The 22083-nt window shown below is 50.6% G+C and overlaps 1 protein-coding gene across 1 annotated transcript; it reads left to right on the top strand.

Moving 5' to 3' along the window:
• Positions 1 to 325: 325 nt before the first annotated feature.
• On the top strand, positions 326 to 18865 carry LOC130322573 (glucose-6-phosphate exchanger SLC37A1-like). The gene is made up of 8 exons (XM_056553106.1): positions 326 to 476; positions 1228 to 1318; positions 2589 to 2670; positions 6387 to 6516; positions 6596 to 6674; positions 8525 to 8660; positions 17803 to 17879; positions 18655 to 18865. The coding sequence occupies exons 2-8, from the start codon at positions 1263 to 1265 to the stop codon at positions 18863 to 18865; spliced, it is 771 nt and encodes a 256-aa protein (XP_056409081.1). The 5' UTR covers positions 326 to 476; positions 1228 to 1262.
• The last annotated feature ends 3218 nt before the right edge of the window (positions 18866 to 22083 follow it).

The raw sequence follows: 22083 nt of genomic DNA, 5'->3' as shown, positions 1-22083 counted from the left end.
TTATATCCTTACCTCTGAGGGGGCCCTTTATATAATTATCTGCGGGGGGGGGCCCTTTATATAATTATCTGGGGGGTGGGGGGCCCCTCTTCTATATATAATAAGGTGAATTTGTACATTTCAGGGTTAATTCCTCTGACTTCCCCTATAAGATGGCGGTGATGACTTGTAATGTTGGTCACATATGAGGGGCTGACATTTCCTGTACCCGGGGGGAGGGGCCTCGCACAGTCTACCCACAATCCTCCAGGGCTGCGGCGCACGGCCTGACACACTTGGCTGCTGCCGCATCCTGTACCACATCCTGGAGTGTGTCCTGCTGACCGCCATCTTCCTGACACGTAGATGGAAATGTCACATGCTGCATCATGTGACTGGGGCACGTCTGTCCCTCTGGGCACTGTACAATGCACAGTACAACTTCTTAATGTCTGTAGGGGAAATGCACAGTACAACTTCTGTCCTATATGCCGAGAGTAATTCTCACTATGTGTAATAAGTATGATATAGAGATCTGGTTGGGATCAGTATCGGAGGGAGAGATCTGGTGGGATCAGAATTGTAGGGAGAGATCTGGTGGGGATCAGTATAGGAGAGAGAGATCTGGTGGGATCAGAATTGTAGGGAGAGATCTGGTGGGGATCAGTATTGTAGGGATAGATCTGGTGGGGATCAGTATCGGAAGAGGAGATCTGGTGGGGATCAGTATCGGAGGAGGAGATCTGGTGGGGATCAGCATCGGAGGTGGAGATCTGGTGGGGATCAGTATTGGAGGTGGAGATCTGGTGGGGATCAGTATTGGAGGTGGAGATCTGGTGGGGATCAGTATCTGAGGGAGAGATCGGTGGGGATCAGTATTGGAGATGGATATCTGGTGGGGATCAGTATCTGAGGGAGAGATCTGGTGGGGATCAGTATTGGAGATGGAGATCTGGTGGGGATCAGTATCTTAGGGAGAGATCTGGTGGGGATCAGTAATGGAGGTGGAGATCTGGTGGGGATTCATATCTGAGGGAGAGATCTGGTGGGGATCAGTAATGGAGGTGGAGATCTGGTGGGGATTCATATCTGAGGGAGAGATCTGGTGGGGATCAGTAATGAAGGTGGAGATCTGGTGGGGATTCATATCTGAGGGAGAGATCTGGTGGGGATCAGTAATGGAGGTGGAGATCTGGTGGGGATCAGTATTGGAGATCCCATCATACTGACTCTTCTTTTCTCTTCCAGTTGGACTCTCTCGTTCTCCCCTCTCTGGACAGTAAATGGCCCCTCTGCCTCCTGGGATCCGCTTTTTCCTCTCATTTTCTAAGGACCAGTGGTAAGTTCTCCCATTATTACCTACTGATACCGGGCCAGCACCTCCACCAGGGATCAGAGATCAGATCTGTAGGGATCCCGTATTGTATATGACTATATGTAGGGATCCTGTATTGTATGTGACTATCTGTAGGGATCCTGTATCTGTAGGGATCCTGTATCTGTAGGGATCCTGTATCTGTAGGGATCCTGTATCTGTAGGGATCCTGTATCTGTAGGGATCCTGTATTGTATAGGACTATCTGTAGGGATCCTGTATGGTATAGGACTATCTGTAGGGATCCTGTATGGTATAGGACTATCTGTAGGGATCCTGTATGGTATAGGACTATCTGTAGGGATCCTGTATGGTATAGGACTATCTGTAGGGATCCTGTATGGTATAGGACTATCTGTAGGGATCCTGTATGGTATAGGACTATCTGTAGGGATCCTGTATGGTATAGGACTATCTGTAGGGATCCTGTATGGTATAGGACTATCTGTAGGGATCCTGTATGGTATAGGACTATCTGTAGGGATCCTGTATGGTATAGGACTATCTGTAGGGATCCTGTATGGTATAGGACTATCTGTAGGGATCCTGTATTGTATAGGACTATCTGTAGGGATCATGTATGGTATAGGACTATCTGTAGGGATCCTGTATGGTATAGGACTATCTGTAGGGATCCTGTATGGTATAGGACTATCTGTAGGGATCCTGTATGGTATAGGACTATCTGTAGGGATCCTGTATGGTATAGGACTATCTGTAGGGATCCTGTATGGTATAGGACTATCTGTAGGGATCCTGTATGGTATAGGACTATCTGTAGGAATCCTGTATGGTATAGGACTATCTGTAGGGATCCTGTATGGTATAGGACTATCTGTAGGGATCATGTATTATATAGGACTATCTGTAGGGATCCTGTATGGTATAGGACTATCTGTAGGGATCCTGTATGGTATAGGACTATCTGTAGGGATCCTGTATGGTATAGGACTATCTGTAGGGATCCTGTATGGTATAGGACTATCTGTAGGGATCCTGTATGGTATAGGACTATCTGTAGGGATCCTGTATGGTATAGGACTATCTGTAGGGATCCTGTATGGTATAGGACTATCTGTAGGGATCCTGTATGGTATAGGACTATCTGTAGGGATCATGTATTGTATAGGACTATCTGTAGGGATCCTGTATGGTATAGGACTATCTGTAGGGATCCTGTATCGTATATGACTTTATCTGGAATGTTCCAACTCTTTTCTTTTTGCTCTTCTAGGTTTCGTGCTCTGGTTTTGCTCCTGACCTATCTGCTCTATTGCAGTTTCCATCTGTCCAGGAAGCCGATCACTATAGTCAAGGTAAGTGGAGAAGAGATGTGATGACTATGAGGAGTCCAGGGGCCCGCTGGGTCCAGCACTGCTACGTCTGTGGTCAGAGGGGTCTGGGATAGAGTCCAGGGGCCCGCTGGGTCCAGCACTGCTACGCCTGTGGTCAGAGGGGTCTGGGATAGAGTCCAGGGGCCCGCTGGGTCCAGCACTGCTACGTCTGTGGTGAGAGGGGTCTGGGGTAGAGTCCAGGGGCCTGCTGGCTCCAGCACTGCTACGTCTGTGGTCAGAGGGGTCTGGGATAGTCCAGGGGCCCGCTGGGTCCAGCACTGCTACGTCTGTGGTCAGAGGGGTCTAGGATAGAGACCAGGGGCCCCCTGGGTCCAGCACTGCTATGTCTGTGGTCAGAGGGGTCTGGGATAGAGTCCAGGGGCCCGCTGGGTCCAGCACTGCTACGTCTGTGGTCAGAGGGGTCTGGGATAGAGTCCAGGGGCCCGCTGGGTCCAGCACTGCTACGTCTGTGGTCAGAGGGGTCTGGGATAGTCCAGGGGCCCGCTGGGTCCGGCACTGCTACGTCTGTGGTCAGAGGGATCTGGGATAGAGTCCAGGGGCCCGCTGGGTCGAGCACTGCTACGTCTGTGGTCAGAGGGGTCTGGGATAGAGTCCAGGGGCCCGCTGGGTCCAGCACTGCTACGTCTGTGGTCAGAGGGGTCTGGGATAGAGTCCAGGGGCGCGCTGGGTCCAGCACTGCTACGTCTGTGGTCAGAGGGGTCTGGGATAGTCCAGGGGCCCGCTGGGTCCAGCACTGCTACATCTGTGGTCAGAGGGGTCTGGGATAGAGTCCAGGGGCCCGCTGGGTCGAGCACTGCTACGTCTGTGGTCAGAGGGGTCTGGGATAGAGTCCAGGGGCCCCCTAGGTCCAGCACTGCTACGTCTGTGGTCAGAGGGGTCTGGGATAGAGTCCAGGGGCCCGCTGGGTCGAGCACTGCTACGTCTGTGGTCAGAGGGGTCTGGGATAGAGTCCAGGGGCCCGCTGGGTCGAGCACTGCTACGTCTGTGGTCAGAGGGGTCTGGGATAGAGTCCAGGGGCCCCCTAGGTCCAGCACTGCTACGTCTGTGGTCAGAGGGGTCTGGGATAGAGTCCAGGGGCCCGCTGGGTCGAGCACTGCTACGTCTGTGGTCAGAGGGGTCTGGGATAGAGTCCAGGGGCCCGCTGGGTCCAGCACTGCTACGCCTGTGGTCAGAGGGGTCTGGGATAGAGTCCAGGGGCCCCCTAGGTCCAGCACTGCTACGTCTGTGGTCAGAGGGGTCTGGGATAGAGTCCAGGGGCCCGCTGGGTCGAGCACTGCTATGCGTGTGGTCAGAGGGGTCTGGGATAGAGTCCAGGGGCCCGCTGGGTCCAGCACTGCTATGCGTGTGGTCAGAGGGGTCTGGGATAGAGTCCAGGGGCCTGCTGGGTCCAGCACTGCTATGCGTGTGGTCAGAGGGGTCTGGGATAGAGTCCAGAGGCCCGCTGGGTCCAGCACTGCCACATCTGTGGTCAGAGGGGTCTGGGATAGAGTCCAGGGGCCCGCTGGGTCGAGCACTGCTATGCGTGTGGTCAGAGGGGTCTGGGATAGAGTCCAGGGGCCTGCTGGGTCCAGCACTGCTATGCGTGTGGTCAGAGGGGTCTGGGATAGAGTCCAGAGGCCCGCTGGGTCCAGCACTGCTACATCTGTGGTCAGAGGGGTCTTGGATAGTCCAGGGGCCCGCTGGGTCCAGCACTGCTACGTCTGTGGTCAGAGGGGTCTGGGATAGAGTCCAGGGGCCCGCTGGGTCCAGCACTGCTACGCCTGTGGTCAGAGGGGTCTGGGATAGAGTCCAGGGGCCCGCTGGGTCCAGCACTGCTACGTCTGTGGTGAGAGGGGTCTGGGGTAGAGTCCAGGGGCCTGCTGGCTCCAGCACTGCTACGTCTGTGGTCAGAGGGGTCTGGGATAGTCCAGGGGCCCGCTGGGTCCAGCACTGCTACGTCTGTGGTCAGAGGGGTCTAGGATAGAGACCAGGGGCCCCCTGGGTCCAGCACTGCTATGTCTGTGGTCAGAGGGGTCTGGGATAGAGTCCAGGGGCCCGCTGGGTCCAGCACTGCTACGTCTGTGGTCAGAGGGGTCTGGGATAGAGTCCAGGGGCCCGCTGGGTCCAGCACTGCTACGTCTGTGGTCAGAGGGGTCTGGGATAGTCCAGGGGCCCGCTGGGTCCAGCACTGCTACGTCTGTGGTCAGAGGGGTCTGGGATAGAGTCCAGGGGCCCGCTGGGTCGAGCACTGCTACGTCTGTGGTCAGAGGGGTCTGGGATAGAGTCCAGGGGCCCGCTGGGTCCAGCACTGCTACGTCTGTGGTCAGAGGGGTCTGGGATAGAGTCCAGGGGCGCGCTGGGTCCAGCACTGCTACGTCTGTGGTCAGAGGGGTCTGGGATAGTCCAGGGGCCCGCTGGGTCCAGCACTGCTACATCTGTGGTCAGAGGGGTCTGGGATAGAGTCCAGGGGCCCGCTGGGTCGAGCACTGCTACGTCTGTGGTCAGAGGGGTCTGGGATAGAGTCCAGGGGCCCCCTAGGTCCAGCACTGCTACGTCTGTGGTCAGAGGGGTCTGGGATAGAGTCCAGGGGCCCGCTGGGTCGAGCACTGCTACGTCTGTGGTCAGAGGGGTCTGGGATAGAGTCCAGGGGCCCGCTGGGTCGAGCACTGCTACGTCTGTGGTCAGAGGGGTCTGGGATAGAGTCCAGGGGCCCCCTAGGTCCAGCACTGCTACGTCTGTGGTCAGAGGGGTCTGGGATAGAGTCCAGGGGCCCGCTGGGTCGAGCACTGCTACGTCTGTGGTCAGAGGGGTCTGGGATAGAGTCCAGGGGCCCGCTGGGTCCAGCACTGCTACGCCTGTGGTCAGAGGGGTCTGGGATAGAGTCCAGGGGCCCCCTAGGTCCAGCACTGCTACGTCTGTGGTCAGAGGGGTCTGGGATAGAGTCCAGGGGCCCGCTGGGTCGAGCACTGCTATGCGTGTGGTCAGAGGGGTCTGGGATAGAGTCCAGGGGCCCGCTGGGTCCAGCACTGCTATGCGTGTGGTCAGAGGGGTCTGGGATAGAGTCCAGGGGCCTGCTGGGTCCAGCACTGCTATGCGTGTGGTCAGAGGGGTCTGGGATAGAGTCCAGAGGCCCGCTGGGTCCAGCACTGCCACATCTGTGGTCAGAGGGGTCTGGGATAGAGTCCAGGGGCCCGCTGGGTCGAGCACTGCTATGCGTGTGGTCAGAGGGGTCTGGGATAGAGTCCAGGGGCCCGCTGGGTCCAGCACTGCTATGCGTGTGGTCAGAGGGGTCTGGGATAGAGTCCAGAGGCCCGCTGGGTCCAGCACTGCTACATCTGTGGTCAGAGGGGTCTTGGATAGTCCAGGGGCCCGCTGGGTCCAGCACTGCTACGTCTGTGGTCAGAGGGGTCTGGGGTAAGCTGGTCAGATACAGATAGAGGAGTTAGAGGTTGGTTAGATGGTCACAGACTGCCTGGTAACTGGGGGAAACAGTTGAAGATAAGTAGTTGGTTGGTTAAGACCGGTGAGGCCAGATGGAATGGTTAGTCGTTGGCCAGATCTGGGCAGTATGTGGATAGATGGACACCAGGTGACATGTCATCAGATGGACCACAGGGGTCTGGTGGGTCAGTAGATGGTTAGATGACACCAGGACTGGTCAGTTGTTGGTCCTACCTAATATTTGTTGCTCTTTCCAGGGAGAACTACACAAGCACTGCTCTGAGCCCAATGAGGTTGAGCCGCACAGCTATAACGAGTTTGTCATCTTGAGGCCGGTGTTGCCGTCCCCGCTGCACAATGTCTCCCGCTGCGGCTGGGCTCCTTTCGGTAAGTTCTGGCTCTGATCTACCTGAGGTTGGGAATTCTCCTGCCATCGTGTCTGAGATGTCTTCATCACTTTCTCCAGATAAGAAGAATTATAAGCAGCTGCTCGGGGCCCTGGACTATTCCTTCCTCTGTGCATACGCCGTGGGGATGTTCCTAAGGTAATAAGGGGGTCTGTGCCCAATGGGCCGCACTGAAGTGTGTGGGAGGTGTATACTGTGTGGGGTGTAGATGAGGGGCGTATATATACTTTGTGGGGTATAGATGAGGGTGGTATATACACTGTGTGAGGTGTAGATGAGGGGTATATATTGTGTGGGGTGTATACTGTGTGGGGTGTAGATGAGGGGTATATACTGTGTGGGGTGTATACAAGGCATATACTGTGTTGGGTGTAGATGAGGGGCGTATAAATACTTTGTGGGATATAGATGAGGGTGGTATATACACTGTGTAAGGTATAGATGAGGGGTATATACTGTGTGGGGTGTATACTGTGTGGGGTGTAGATGAGGGGTATATACTGTGTGGGGTGTATACAAGGTATATACTGCGTGGGGTGTAGATGGGGGGTATATACTGTGTGGGGTGTATACAAGGCATATACTGTGTGGGGTGTAGATGAGGGTGGTATATACACTGTGTGAGGTGTAGATGAGGGGTATATACTGTTTGGGGGCTATACAAGGTATATACTGTGTGAGGTGTAGATGAGGGGGGTATATAGTAGAGATAGAGAGAGATAGTTGTGTAGTGTATATATGTGTGTGTGGCGTGTATATGTGTGTGTGTGGCGTGTGTATGTGTGTGTGTGGCGTGTGTATGTGTGTGTGTGGCGTGTATATGTGTGTGTGTGGCGTGTGTATGTGTATATGTGTGTGTGTGGCGTGTATATGTGTGTGTGTGGCGTGTGTATGTGTATATGTGTGTGTGTGGCGTGTGTATGTGTGTGTGTGGCGTGTATATGTGTGTGTGGCGTGTGTATGTGTATATGTGTGTGTGTGGCGTGTGTATGTGTGTGTGTGGCGTGTGTATGTGTATATGTGTGTGTGTGGCGTGTATATGTGTGTGTGGCGTGTGTATGTGTATATGTGTGTGTGTGGCGTGTATATGTGTGTGTGTGGCGTGTGTATGTGTATATGTGTGTGTGTGGCGTGTATATGTGTGTGTGTGGCGTGTATATGTGTGTGTGGCGTGTGTATGTGTATATGTGTGTGTGTGGCGTGTATATGTGTGTGTGTGGCGTGTATATGTGTGTGTGTGGCGTGTGTATGTGTATATGTGTGTGTGTGGCGTGTATATGTGTGTGTGTGGCGTGTGTATATGTGTGTGTGTGGCGTGTATATGTGTGTGTGTGGCGTGTATATGTGTGTGTGTGGCGTGTATATGTGTGTGTGTGGCGTGTATATGTGTGTGTGTGGCGTGTGTATGTGTATATGTGTGTGTGTGGCGTGTGTATGTGTATATGTGTGTGTGTGGCGTGTGTATGTGTATATGTGTGTGTGTGGCGTGTATATGTGTGTGTGTGGCGTGTATATGTGTGTGTGTGGCGTGTGTATGTGTATATGTGTGTGTGTGGCGTGTATATGTGTGTGTGTGGCGTGTGTATGTGTGTGTGTGGCGTGTGTATGTGTATATGTGTGTGTGTGGCGTGTGTATGTGTATATGTGTGTGTGTGTGGCGTGTATATGTGTGTGTGTGGCGTGTGTATGTGTATATGTGTGTGTGTGGCGTGTATATGTGTGTGTGTGGCGTGTGTATGTGTGTGTGTGGCGTGTGTATGTGTATATGTGTGTGTGTGGCGTGTGTATGTGTATATGTGTGTGTGTGGCGTGTATATGTGTGTGTGTGGCGTGTGTATGTGTATATGTGTGTGTGTGGCGTGTGTATGTGTATATGTGTGTGTGTAGTCTATATATGTATGTGTATAGATGTGTGTGTGTGTGTATATATATATATATATTAGTTGTGTGGTGTAGCAGAGCTGACCTTGCGGCCTCCTCTCGCACAGTGGGATGATTGGAGAACGGTTGCCCCTCCGCTATTTCCTGTCCTGTGGGATGGTGGCCAGCGGATTCTTCACCGCACTCTTTGGATTTGGATATTTCTACAACATCCACAACCTGACGTACTACATCATCATCCAGGTGAGCACCATATCCGTGTGTTCCCGGAGTCCCCCCCCCCCCCCCACATTAGGTGCGGCAGAGTCCCCCCCCAACCCACATTAGGTGCGGCAGAGTTCCCCCCCCCCCCACATTAGGTGCGGCAGAGTTCCCCCCCCCCCCACATTAGGTGTGGCAGAGTTCCCCCCCCCCACACACATTAGGTGCGGCATACAGTAGTCCCCCAGACATACAGCCTTCAGCCATATACAGTGTATGGCTGGAGGCTGTACGCCTGTTTTTACTGCCCCACTTCAGTATTCCGACCACCACTCCGGGGTCACGATCTACTGCTATGGCCCATAGCCTATGATCGTGACCCCGGAGCGGTGGTCAGAATACTGAAGATGATTTGCCGCTGGTCACTTACCTACCATGCGCGCGCGTCCTCCTCACCGCTCCGCTCTGTTGCCATGGGCGCACGTAGGGACATCAGTGATGTCCCTGCCTGCGCTACTTCTTGTCACCCCCTGCGTTTTTAAAGTTAACGTGGGGTCGGACAGGGGTAACCCCCCGGTTAAAAGATTTTTCGGTACACAGGGATGTCCTTAATAGTGATGGGGGGAATTGCCCTGTCGCTACAGGACGAGCATGTATCGGCTCTGCTCAGGACCCCCCAGCCAGCTCGGGGCCCCAAGCAATTGCTTGGTTTGCCTGTCCTGTAGCGACGGGCCTCTGTGTGTGTGTGTGTGTGGGGGGGGGGGGGGGGGGTTGTGAGGAGGAGGAGGAAGAAGAAGAGGAGGGTATGGGGAGAAGGAAGAAGAGCAAGAAGAGGAGGGAAGAGGTAGAGGAGGAGGAGGAGGAGGAGGAAGAGGAGGGTATGGGGAGAAGGAAGAAGAGCAAGAAGAGGAGGGAAGAGGTAGAAGAGGAGGAGGAGCTCTTATATAAGCCTTGTGGGGTCACATCCGTCCCCTACCTTTCCAGTCCCCATCTGTCCCTGGTATAAATCTGCCCTGTGCCCCCCTCCCCCCCTGTAGTCTGGGGGTCATTCCTCCCATGCCACCCCCACCCCCTGGTCCTATCTGCCCTTTGCCCCCACCCTCTTTAATTAGTGGGTCATTCCTCCTATAGAACCCCCCCCCCCCCCCCACCCAGGTCATCTTAGTGAGATGTCACATGGGTCATTATGGCCGCTTTGTAGACCCGGGTCCCGTGGCTTCTACAATATCTTTTGTGCTGGACCTGGTGATATCTGGGTCATTCTGTCGCCTTCCTATGGACACCTCCAGGGGGACCATCAGTGCCATATTTGCCCTTGTTCACACCTCCTCAGTGTTTGTCCTCGCAGCTATGATAGTCCCTGAGCCCTGCCAGCTGCCACCACCCTCCCGTCTAGGACACCCCCCCCCCCCAAATGTGCTAATAGCCCAAGAAAAGAAGCTTCATCCATCACTGACACAAGACGTCAGACATATAAGTTACCACAGCTCCACCTCCAATCACCAGAACAGTCAATAGTTCTCTACAGCTCCACCTCCAATCACCAGAACAGTCAATAGTTCTCTACAGCTCCACCTCCAATCACCAGAACAGTCAATAGTTCTCTACAGCTCCACCTCCAATCTCCAGAACAGTCAATAGTTCTCTACAGCTCCACCTCCAATCACCAGAACAGTCAATAGTTCTCTACAGCTCCACCTCCAATCACCAGAACAGTCAATAGTTCTCTACAGCTCCACCTCCAATCACCATAAGTCAATAGTTCTCTACAGCTCCACCTCCAATCTCCAGAACAGTCAATAGTTCTCTACAGCTCCACCTCCAATCACCAGAACAGTCAATAGTTCTCTACAGCTCCACCTCCAATCACCAGAACAGTCAATAGTTCTCTACAGCTCCACCTCCAATCACCAGAACAGTCAATAGATCTCTACAGCTCCACCTCCAATCACCAGAACAGTCAATAGTTCTCTACAGCTCCACCTCCAATCTCCAGAACAGTCAATAGTTCTCTACAGCTCCACCTCCAATCACCAGAACAGTCAATAGTTCTCTACAGCTCCACCTCCAATCACCAGAACAGTCAATAGTTCTCTACAGCTCCACCTCCAATCACCGTAAGTCAATAGTTCTCTACAGCTCCACCTCCAATCACCAGAACAGTCAATAGTTCTCTACAGCTCCACCTCCAATCACCAGAACAGTCAATAGTTCTCTACAGCTCCACCTCCAATCTCCAGAACAGTCAATAGTTCTCTACAGCTCCACCTCCAATCACCAGAACAGTCAATAGTTCTCTACAGCTCCACCTCCAATCACCAGAACAGTCAATAGTTCTCTACAGCTCCACCTCCAATCACCAGAACAGTCAATAGTTCTCTACAGCTCCACCTCCAATCACCAGAACAGTCAATAGTTCTCTACAGCTCCACCTCCAATCTCCAGAACAGTCAATAGTTCTCTACAGCTCCACCTCCAATCACCAGAACAGTCAATAGTTCTCTACAGCTCCACCTCCAATCACCAAAACAGTCAATAGTTCTCTACAGCTCCACCTCCAATCACCAGAACAGTCAATAGTTCTCTACAGCTCCACCTCCAATCTCCAGAACAGTCAATAGTTCTCTACAGCTCCACCTCCAATCACCAGAACAGTCAATAGTTCCAATAGTTCTCTACAGCTCCACCTCCAATCACCAGAACAGTCAATAGTTCTCTACAGCTCCACCTCCAATCACCATAAGTCAATAGTTCTCTACAGCTCCACCTCCAATCACCGTAATAGTCAATAGTTCTCTACAGCTCCACCTCCAATCACCAGAACAGTCAATAGTTCTCTACAGCTCCACCTCCAATCACCAGAACAGTCAATAGTTCTCTACAGCTCCACCTCCAATCTCCAGAACAGTCAATAGTTCTCTACAGCTCCACCTCCAATCACCAGAACAGTCAATAGTTCTCTACAGCTCCACCTCCAATCTCCAGAACAGTCAATAGTTCTCTACAGCTCCACCTCCAATCTCCAGAACAGTCAATAGTTCTCTACAGCTCCACCTCCAATCACCAGAACAGTCAATAGTTCTCTACAGCTCCACCTCCAATCACCAGAACAGTCAATAGTTCTCTACAGCTCCACCTCCAATCACCGTAATAGTCAATAGTTCTCTACAGCTCCACCTTCAATCACCAGAACAGTCAATAGTTCTCTACAGCTCCACCTCCAATCACCAGAACAGTCAATAGTTCTCTACAGCTCCACCTCCAATCACCAGAACAGTCAATAGTTCTCTACAGCTCCACCTCCAATCACCATAAGTCAATAGTTCTCTACAGCTCCACCTCCAATCACCGTAATAGTCAATAGTTCTCTACAGCTCCACCTCCAATCACCAGAACAGTCAATAGTTCTCTACAGCTCCACCTCCAATCACCAGAACAGTCAATAGTTCTCTACAGCTCCACCTCCAATCACCAGAACAGTCAATAGTTCTCTACAGCTCCACCTCCAATCTCCAGAACAGTCAATAGTTCTCTACAGCTCCACCTCCAATCTCCAGAACAGTCAATAGTTCTCTACAGCTCCACCTCCAATCTCCAGAACAGTCAATAGTTCTCTACAGCTCCACCTCCAATCTCCAGAACAGTCAATAGTTCTCTACAGCTCCACCTCCAATCACCAGAACAGTCAATAGTTCTCTACAGCTCCACCTCCAATCACCAGAACAGTCAATAGTTCTCTACAGCTCCACCTCCAATCACCAGAACAGTCAATAGTTCTCTACAGCTCCACCTCCAATCACCAGAACAGTCAATAGTTCTCTACAGCTCCACCTCCAATCACCAGAACAGTCAATAGTTCTCTACAGCTCCACCTCCAATCACCAGAACAGTCAATAGTTCTCTACAGCTCCACCTCCAATCTCCAGAACAGTCAATAGTTCTCTACAGCTCCACCTCCAATCTCCAGAACAGTCAATAGTTCTCTACAGCTCCACCTCCAATCTCCAGAACAGTCAATAGTTCTCTACAGCTCCACCTCCAATCACCAGAACAGTCAATAGTTCTCTACAGCTCCACCTCCAATCACCAGAACAGTCAATAGTTCTCTACAGCTTCACCTCCAATCACCAGAACAGTCAATAGTTCTCTACAGCTCCACCTCCAATCACCAGAACAGTCAATAGTTCTCTACAGCTCCACCTCCAATCTCCAGAACAGTCAATAGTTCTCTACAGCTCCACCTCCAATCTCCAGAACAGTCAATAGTTCTCTACAGCTCCACCTCCAATCTCCAGAACAGTCAATAGTTCTCTACAGCTCCACCTCCAATCTCCAGAACAGTCAATAGTTCTCTACAGCTCCACCTCCAATCACCATAACAGTCAATAGTTCTCTACAGCTTCACCTCCAATCACCAGAACAGTCAATAGTTCTCTACAGCTCCACCTCCAATCACCAGAACAGTCAATAGTTCTCTACAGCTCCACCTCCAATCACCAGAACAGTCAATAGTTCTCTACAGCTCCACCTCCAATCACCAGAACAGTCAATAGTTCTCTACAGCTCCACCTCCAATCACCAGAACAGTCAATAGTTCTCTACAGCTCCACCTCCAATCACCAGAACAGTCAATAGTTCTCTACAGCTTCACCTCCAATCACCAGAACAGTCAATAGTTCTCTACAGCTCCACCTCCAATCACCAGAACAGTCAATAGTTCTCTACAGCTCCACCTCCAATCACCAGAACAGTCAATAGTTCTCTACAGCTCCACCTCCAATCTCCAGAACAGTCAATAGTTCTCTACAGCTCCACCTCCAATCTCCAGAACAGTCAATAGTTCTCTACAGCTCCACCTCCAATCACCAGAACAGTCAATAGTTCTCTACAGCTCCACCTCCAATCACCAGAACAGTCAATAGTTCTCTACAGCTCCGCCTCCAATCACCGTAAGTCAATAGTTCTCTACAGCTCCACCTCCAATCACCAGAACAGTCAATAGTTCTCTACAGCTCCACCTCCAATCACCAGAACAGTCAATAGTTCTCTACAGCTCCACCTCCAATCTCCAGAACAGTCAATAGTTCTCTACAGCTCCACCTCCAATCACCAGAACAGTCAATAGTTCTCTACAGCTCCACCTCCAATCACCGTAACAGTCAATAGTTCTCTACAGCTCCACCTCCAATCTCCAGAACAGTCAATAGTTCTCTACAGCTCCACCTCCAATCTCCAGAACAGTCAATAGTTCTCTACAGCTCCACCTCCAATCACCAGAACAGTCAATAGTTCTCTACAGCTCCACCTCCAATCTCCAGAACAGTCAATAGTCTCTACAGATCACTTACACCCTTTACTCTTCTATAAGGTTTCGCACACTGTTTGATGGTCGGTCTCACGATCTGGACCCTGGGGTCAGTAATTTACTCCAATAAGAAACTCTCTAAACTCTAATGCCCTATAAATTAGATGGGAGATCAAGGCCGACCCCACAATTCCTGCCCTATGTGGAAGTCTTTCTTGCCCTGTCTATATTGGAGAGTTTCTTGTTGGAGTAAATTACTGACCCCAGGGTCCAGATCGTGAGGACGACCATCAAACAGTGTGCGAAAGAGTGAGGAAAGGTCCTCTACACACCAGGCCACCAAGTCCAATCACCTCCTCCAGCCCCCTCCTCCCAGCCCCTCCAACCTCCAGCCCTTTCCTCCCTACCTCCAGCCCTCTCCTCCCAGCCCCTCTAACCTCCAGCCCTTTCCTCCCTCCCTCCAGCCCTTTCCTCCCTCCCTCCAGCCCCTTCCTCCCTCCCTCCAGCCCCTCTAACCTCCAGCCCCTCTAACCTCCAGCCCCTCTAACCTCCAGCCCCTCTAACCTCCAGCCCCTCCAACCTCCAGCCCTTTCCTCCCTCCCTCCAGCCCCTCCAACCTCCAGCCCTTTCCTCCCTCCCTCCAGCCCCTCCAACCTCCAGCCCTCTCCTCCCTCCCTCCAGCCCCTTCCTCCCTCCCTCCAACCTCCAGCCCCTCCAACCTCCAGCCCTTTCCTCCCTCCCTCCAGCCCCTCCAACCTCCAGCTCTTTCCTCCCTCCCTCCAGCCCCTCTAACCTCCAGCCTTCTACTCCCCTCCCTCCAGCCCCTCTAACCTCCAGCCCTCTCTCCTTCCTCTAACTTCCTGCCGTCTCCTCCCTCTAACCTCCAGCCCCTCCAACTTCAAGCCCTTTCTTCCCTCCCTCCAGCCTTCTACTCCCCTCCCTCCAGCCTTCTACTCCCCTCCCTCCAGCCCCTCTAACTTCCAGCCCTCTCTCCTCCCTCTAAATTCCAGCCCTCTCTCCTCCCTCTAACTTCCAGCCCTCTCTCCTCCCTCTAAATTCCAGCCCTCTCTCCTCCCTCTAACTTCCAGCCCTCTCTCCCCCCTCTAACCTCCAGCCCCTCTCGCCCCTCTCCGCCCTTTCTCCTCCCTTTCTCCTCCCTCTAACCTCCAGACCCTCTCCCCCCTCTAACCTCCAGCCCCTCTCCTCCCTCTCCCCCCTCTAACCTCCAGCCCCTCTCCCTCCTCTAACCTCCAGCCTTCTCTCCTCCCTCTAACCTCCAGCCCTCTCTCCTCCCTCTAACCTCCAGCCCCTCTCCCCCCTCTAACCTCCAGTCCCTCTCCCTCCTCTAACCTCCAGCCTTCTCTCCTCCCTCTAACCTCCAGCCCTCTCTCCTCCCTCTAACCTCCAGCCCCTCTCCCCCCCCTCTAACCTCCAGCCCCTCTCCCTCCTCTAACCTCCAGCCCCTCTCCCTCCTCTAACCTCCAGCCTTCTCTCCTCCCTCTAACCTCCAGCCCCTCTCCTCCCTCTAACCTCCAGCCCCTCTCGGCCCTCTCCCCCTCTAACCTCCAGCCCCTCTCCCCCCTCTCCCCCCAGCCCTCTCCTCCCTTGGGGCTCCACGTCTCAGATGTTGGCTTTATAGTAGAGGCAGTAAAGGGGCGGAGTGTCTCCTTGTCTGGGACATGATTCATAATTTACTCTGAAATGTTTTCTTGGTCACCTTAAGGCTCCGCCCATCACTCTTGGTTTACATTTCTGTTGCCTTTGAGGATTAGTTCATTTTTTTGTTGTTTGTCTTCTGTTGTAGTGATAAAGTAGCCCTGTATGATATGGGTCACCACTCGGGTCACTGCTGTATGTCAGCAGGTCACCACTCAGGGTCACTGCTGTATGTCAGCAGGTCACCACTCAGGGTCACTGCTGTATGTCAAGGGGTCACCACTCAGGGGCACTGCTGTATGTCAGCAGGTCACCACTCAGGGTCACTGCTGTATGTCAGCAGGTCACCACTCAGGGTCACTGCTGTATGTCAAGGGGTCACCACTCAGGGTCACTGCTGTATGTCAGCAGGTCACCACTCAGGGGCACTGCTGTATGTCAGCAGGTCACCACTCAGGGTCACTGCTGTATGTCAGCAGGTCACCACTCAGGGGCACTGCTGTATGTCAAGGGGTCACTGCTGTATGTCAAGGGGTCACTGCTTTATGTCAGCAGGTCACCACTCAAGGTTACTACTGTATGTCAAGGGGTCACCACTCAGGGTCACTGCTGTATGTCAGCAGGTCACCACTCAGGGTCACTGCTGTATGTCAAGGGGTCACTACTCAGGGTCACTGCTTTATGTCAAGGGGTCACCACTCAGGGTCACTGCTGTATGTCAAGGGGTCACCACTCAGGGCCACTGCTGTATGTCAAGGGGTCACCACTCAGGGTCACTGCTGTATGTCAGCAGGTCACCACTCATGTCACTGCTGTATGTCAAGGGGTCACCACTCAGGGTCACTGCTGTATGTCAAGGGGTCACCACTCAGGGTCACTGCTGTATGTCAAGGGGTCACTGCTGTATGTCAGCAGGTCACCACTCAGGGTCACTGCTGTATGTCAAGGGGTCACCACTCAGGGTCACTGCTGTATGTCAAGGGGTCACTGCTGTATGTCAGCAGGTCACCACTCAGGATCACTGCTGTATGTCAAGGGGTCACCTTTCAGGGTCACTGCTGTATGTCAGCAGGTCACCACTCAGGGTCACTGCTTTATGTCAAGGGGTCACCACTCAGGGTCACTGCTATATGTCAAGGGGTCACTGCTGTATGTCAGCAGGTCACCACTCAGGATCACTGCTGTATGTCAGCAGGTCACCACTCAGGGTCACTGCTGTATGTCAGCAGGTCACCACTCAGGGTCACTGCTGTATGTCAAGGGGTCACTACTCAGGGTCACTGCTTTATGTCAAGGGGTCACCACTCAGGGTCACTGCTGTACGTCAAGGGGTCACCACTCAGGGTCACTGCTGTATGTCAAGGGGTCACCACTTAGGGTCACTGCTGTATGTCAAGGGGTCACCACTCAGGGTCACTGCTGTATGTCAAGGGGTCACTGCTGTATGTCAGCAGGTCACCACTCAGGATCACTGCTGTATGTCAGCAGGTCACCACTCAGGGGCACTGTTGTATGTCAGCAGGTCACCACTCAGGGGCACTGCTGTATGTCAGCAGGTCACCACTCAGGGTCACTGCTGTATGTCAGCAGGTCACCACTTAGGGTCACTGCTGTATGTCAAGGGGTCACCACTCAGGGTCACTGCTGTATGTCAAGGGGTCACTGCTGTATGTCAAGGGGTCACCACTCTGGGTCACTGCTGTATGTCAAGGGGTCACTGCTGTATGTCAGCAGGTCACCACTCAGGATCACTGCTGTATGTCAGCAGGTCACCACTCAGGGTCACTGCTGTATGTCAAGGGGTCACCACTCAGGGTCACTGCTGTATGCCAGCAGGTCACCACTCGGGGTCACTCCTGTATGTCAGGGGGCCACCACTCGGGGTCACTCCTGTATGTCAGGGGGCCACCACTCGGGGTCACTGCTGTATGTCAGGGGTCACCACTCGGGGTCACTGCTGTATGTCAAGGGGTCACCACTCAGGGTCACTGCTGAATGTCAGGGGGCCACCACTCAGGGTCACTGCTGTATGCCAGCGGGGCCACCACTCGGGGTCACTGCTGTATGCCAGCAGGTCACCACTCAGGGTCACTGCTGTATGTCAGGGGGGCCACCACTCGGGGTCACTGCTGTATGTCAGGGGGCCACCACTCAGGGTCACTGCTGTATGTCAGGGGGCCACCACTCGGGGTCAGGTGACTTCATGTTTCTCTCCATTTTCAGGTGATGAACGGTTTGGTGCAGACCACAGGATGGCCGAGTGTAGTCACCTGCATCGGGAACTGGTTTGGGAAAGGACGGTAAGTACCAGAATCAATGTGGAGCAGCAACATACACCTCTATATTAGAAGTCTCCATATAGTGACTGGTCCTGTCTTCTCTCTGTATTAGAAGTCTCCATATAGTGACTGGTCCTGTCTTCTCTTTGTATTAGAAGTCTCCATATAGTGACTGGTCCTGTCTTCTCTCTGTATTAGAAGTCTCCATATAGTGACTGGTCCTGTCTTCTCTCTGTATTAGAAGTCTCCATATAGTGATTGGTCCTGTCTTCTCTCTGTATTAGAAGTCTCCATATAGTGATTGGTCCTGTCTTCTCTCTGTAGTAGAAGTCTCCATATAGTGACTGGTCCTGTCTTCTCTCTATATTAGAAGTCTCCATATAGTGACTGGTCCTGTCTTCTCTCTGTATTAGAAGTCTCCATATAGTGACTGGTCCTGTCTTCTCTCTGTATTAGAAGTCTCCATATAGTGACTGGTCCTGTCTTCTCTCTGTATTTGAAGTCTCCATATAGTGACTGGTCCTGTATTCTCTCTATATTAGAAGTCTCCATATAGTGACTGGTCCGGTCTTCTCTCTGTATTAGAAGTCTCCATATAGTGACTGGTCCTGTCTTCTTTCTGTATTTGAAGTCTCCATATAGTGACTGGTCCTGTGTTCTCTCTGTATTAGAAGTCTCCATATAGTGACTGGTCCTGTGTTCTCTCTGTATTAGAAGTCTCCATATAGTGACTGGTCCTGTCTTCTCTCTGTATTAGAAGTCTCCATATAGTGACTGTTCATCTGTTTTCTCTCAGGAGAGGTCTCATTATGGGAGTCTGGAACTCGCACACGTCGGTGGGGAACATCTTGGGGTCCTTCATTGCAGGGTTCTGGGTGTCGTCCTGTTGGGGGATGTCCTTCGTGGTCCCTGGGCTGATTATTGCAGTTATGGGTGTGGTCTGTCTGCTGTTCCTCATTGAGCGTAAGTCACATGACTGTTCTAATACTCCACATCCCCGGGTATAATCAGTGACTTATAATACTCCACATCCCTGGGTATAATCAGTGACTTATAATAGTCCATATCCCTGGGTATAATCAGTGACTTATAATACTCCACATCCCTGGGTATAATCAGTGACTTATAATACTCCACATCCCCGGGTATAATCAGTGACTTATAATACTCCATATCCCTGGGTATAATCAGTGACTTATAATACTCCATATCCCCGGGTACAATCAGTGACTTATAATACTCCACATCCCTGGGTATAATCAGTGACTTATAATACTCCATATCCCTGGGTATAATCAGTGACTTATAATACTCCACATCCCTGGGTATAATCAGTGACTTATAATACTCCACATCCCTGGGTATAATCAGTGACTTATGATACTCCATATCCCCGGGTATAATCAGTGACTTATAATACTCCACATCCCTGGGTATAATCAGTGACTTATAATACTCCATATCCCCGGGTATAATCAGTGACTTATAATACTCCACATCCCTGGGTATAATCAGTGACTTATAATACTCCACATCCCTGGGTATAATCAGTGACTTATAATACTCCACATCCCTGGGTATAATCAGTGACTTATAATACTCCATATCCCTGGGTATAATCAGTGACTTATAATACTCCATATCCCCGGGTATAATCAGTGACTTATAATACTCCATATCCCTGGGTATAATCAGTGACTTATAATACTCCACATCCCTGGGTATAATCAGTGACTTATAATACTCCACATCCCTGGGTATAATCAGTGACTTATAATACTCCATATCCCCGGGTATAATCAGTGACTTATAATACTCCACATCCCTGGGTATAATCAGTGACTTATAATACTCCATATCCCTGGGTATAATCAGTGACTTATAATACTCCACATCCCTGGGTATAATCAGTGACTTATAATACTCCACATCCCTGGGTATAATCAGTGACTTATAATACTCCATATCCCCGGGTATAATCAGTGACTTATAATACTCCACATCCCCGGGTATAATCAGTGACTTATAATACTCCACATCCCTGGGTATAATCAGTGACTTATAATACTCCATATCCCCGGGTATAATCAGTGACTTATAATACTCCACATCCCTGGGTATAATCAGTGACTTATTATACTCCATATCCCTGGGTATAATCAGTGACTTATAATACTCCATATCCCTGGGTATAATCAGTGACTTATAATACTCCATATCCCCGGGTATAATCAGTGACTTATAATACTCCACATCCCCGGGTATAATCAGTGACTTATAATACTCCACATCCCTGGGTATAATCAGTGACCTATAATACTCCATATCCCCGGGTATAATCAGTGACTTATGATACTCCATATCCCTGGGTATAATCAGTGACTTATAATACTCCACATCCCTGGGTATAATCAGTGACTTATAACACTCCACATCCCTGGGTATAATCAGTGACTTATAACACTCCATATCCCTGGGTATAATCAGTGACTTATAACACTCCATATCCCTGGGTATAATCAGTGACTTATAACACTCCATATCCCTGGGTATAATCAGTGACTTATGATACTCCATATCCCTGGGTATAATCAGTGACTTATAACACTCCACATCCCTGGGTATAATCAGTGACTTATAATACTCCACATCCCTGGGTATAATCAGTGACTTATAATACTCCACATCCCCGGGTATAATCAGTGACTTATAATACTCCATATCCCTGGGTATAATCAGTGACTTATAATACTCCATATCCCTGGGTATAATCAGTGACTTATGATACTCCATATCCCTGGGTATAATCAGTGACTTATGATACTCCATATCCCTGGGTATAATCAGTGACTTATAATACTCCACATCCCTGGGTATAATCAGTGACGTATAATACTCCACATCCCTGGGTATAATCAGTGACTTATAATACTCCACATCACCGGGTATAATCAGTGACTTATAATACTCCACATCCCCGGGTATAATCAGTGACTTATAATACTCCACATCCCCGGGTATAATCAGTGACTTATAATACTCCATATCCCCGGGTATAATCAGTGACTTATAATACTCCATATCCCTGGGTATAATCAGTGACTTATAATACTCCATATCCCTGGGTATAATCAGTGACTTATAATACTCCATATCCCTGGATATAATCAGTGACTTATAATACTCCACATCCCTGGGTATAATCAGTGACTTATAATACTCCATATCCCTGGGTATAATCAGTGACTTATAATACTCCATATCCCTGGGTATAATCAGTGACTTATAATACTCCACATCCCTGGGTATAATCAGTGACTTATAATACTCCACATCCCTGGGTATCATCAGTGACTTATAATACTCCATATCCCTGGGTATAATCAGTGACTTATAATACTCCATATCCCCGGGTATAATCAGTGACTTATGATACTCCATATCCCTGGGTATAATCAGTGACTTATAATACTCCATATCCCTGGGTATAATCAGTGACTTATAATACTCCATATCCCTGGGTATAATCAGTGACTTACGATACTCCATATCCCTGGGTATAATCAGTGACTTATAATACTCCATATCCCTGGGTATAATCAGTGACTTATGATACTCCATATCCCTGTGTATAATCAGTGACTTATAATACTCCACATCCCTGGGTATAATCAGTGACTTATAATACTCCACATCCCTGGGTATAATCAGTGACTTATAATACTCCATATCCCTGGGTATAATCAGTGACTTATAATACTTCACATCCCTGGGTATAATCAGTGACTTATAATACTGCACATCCCTGGGTATAATCAGTGACTTATAATACTCCACATCCCTGGGTATAATCAGTGACTTATAATACTCCATATCCCTGGGTATAATCAGTGACTTATAATACTCCACATCCCTGGGTACAATCAGTGACTTATAATACTCCACATCCCTGGGTATAATCAGTGACTTATAATACTCCACATCCCTGGGTATAATCAGTGACTTATAATACTCCATATCCCTGGGTATAATCAGTGACTTATAATACTCCACATCCCTGGGTACAATCAGTGACTTATAATACTCCACATCCCTGGGTATAATCAGTGACTTATTATACTCCATATCCCTGGGTATAATCAGTGACTTATAATACTCCATATCCCTGGGTATACTCAGTGACTTATAATACTCCATATCCCTGGGTATACTCAGTGACTTATAA

Source organism: Hyla sarda, unplaced genomic scaffold, assembly GCF_029499605.1.
Source record: "Hyla sarda isolate aHylSar1 unplaced genomic scaffold, aHylSar1.hap1 scaffold_236, whole genome shotgun sequence".
In the NCBI taxonomy this organism is placed as follows: Eukaryota; Metazoa; Chordata; class Amphibia; order Anura; family Hylidae; genus Hyla; species Hyla sarda.
Note: the sequence above shows the minus strand (reverse complement) of the source record. Positions and strands in the feature narration are given on the sequence as shown.

What these genes read in the sequence shown, in the direction of transcription:
- LOC130322573 (XM_056553106.1), top strand. Translation starts at nt 1,263, where the DNA reads ATGGCCCCTCTGCCTCCTGGGATCCGCTTTTTCCTCTCATTTTCTAAG. An exon ending in TCATTTTCTAAGGACCAGTG is followed by an intron (nt 1,319 to 2,588) that starts GTAAGTTCTCCC and finishes TTGCTCTTCTAG; the next exon opens with GTTTCGTGCTCTGGTTTTGC. An exon ending in AGCCGATCACTATAGTCAAG is followed by an intron (nt 2,671 to 6,386) that starts GTAAGTGGAGAA and finishes TGCTCTTTCCAG; the next exon opens with GGAGAACTACACAAGCACTG.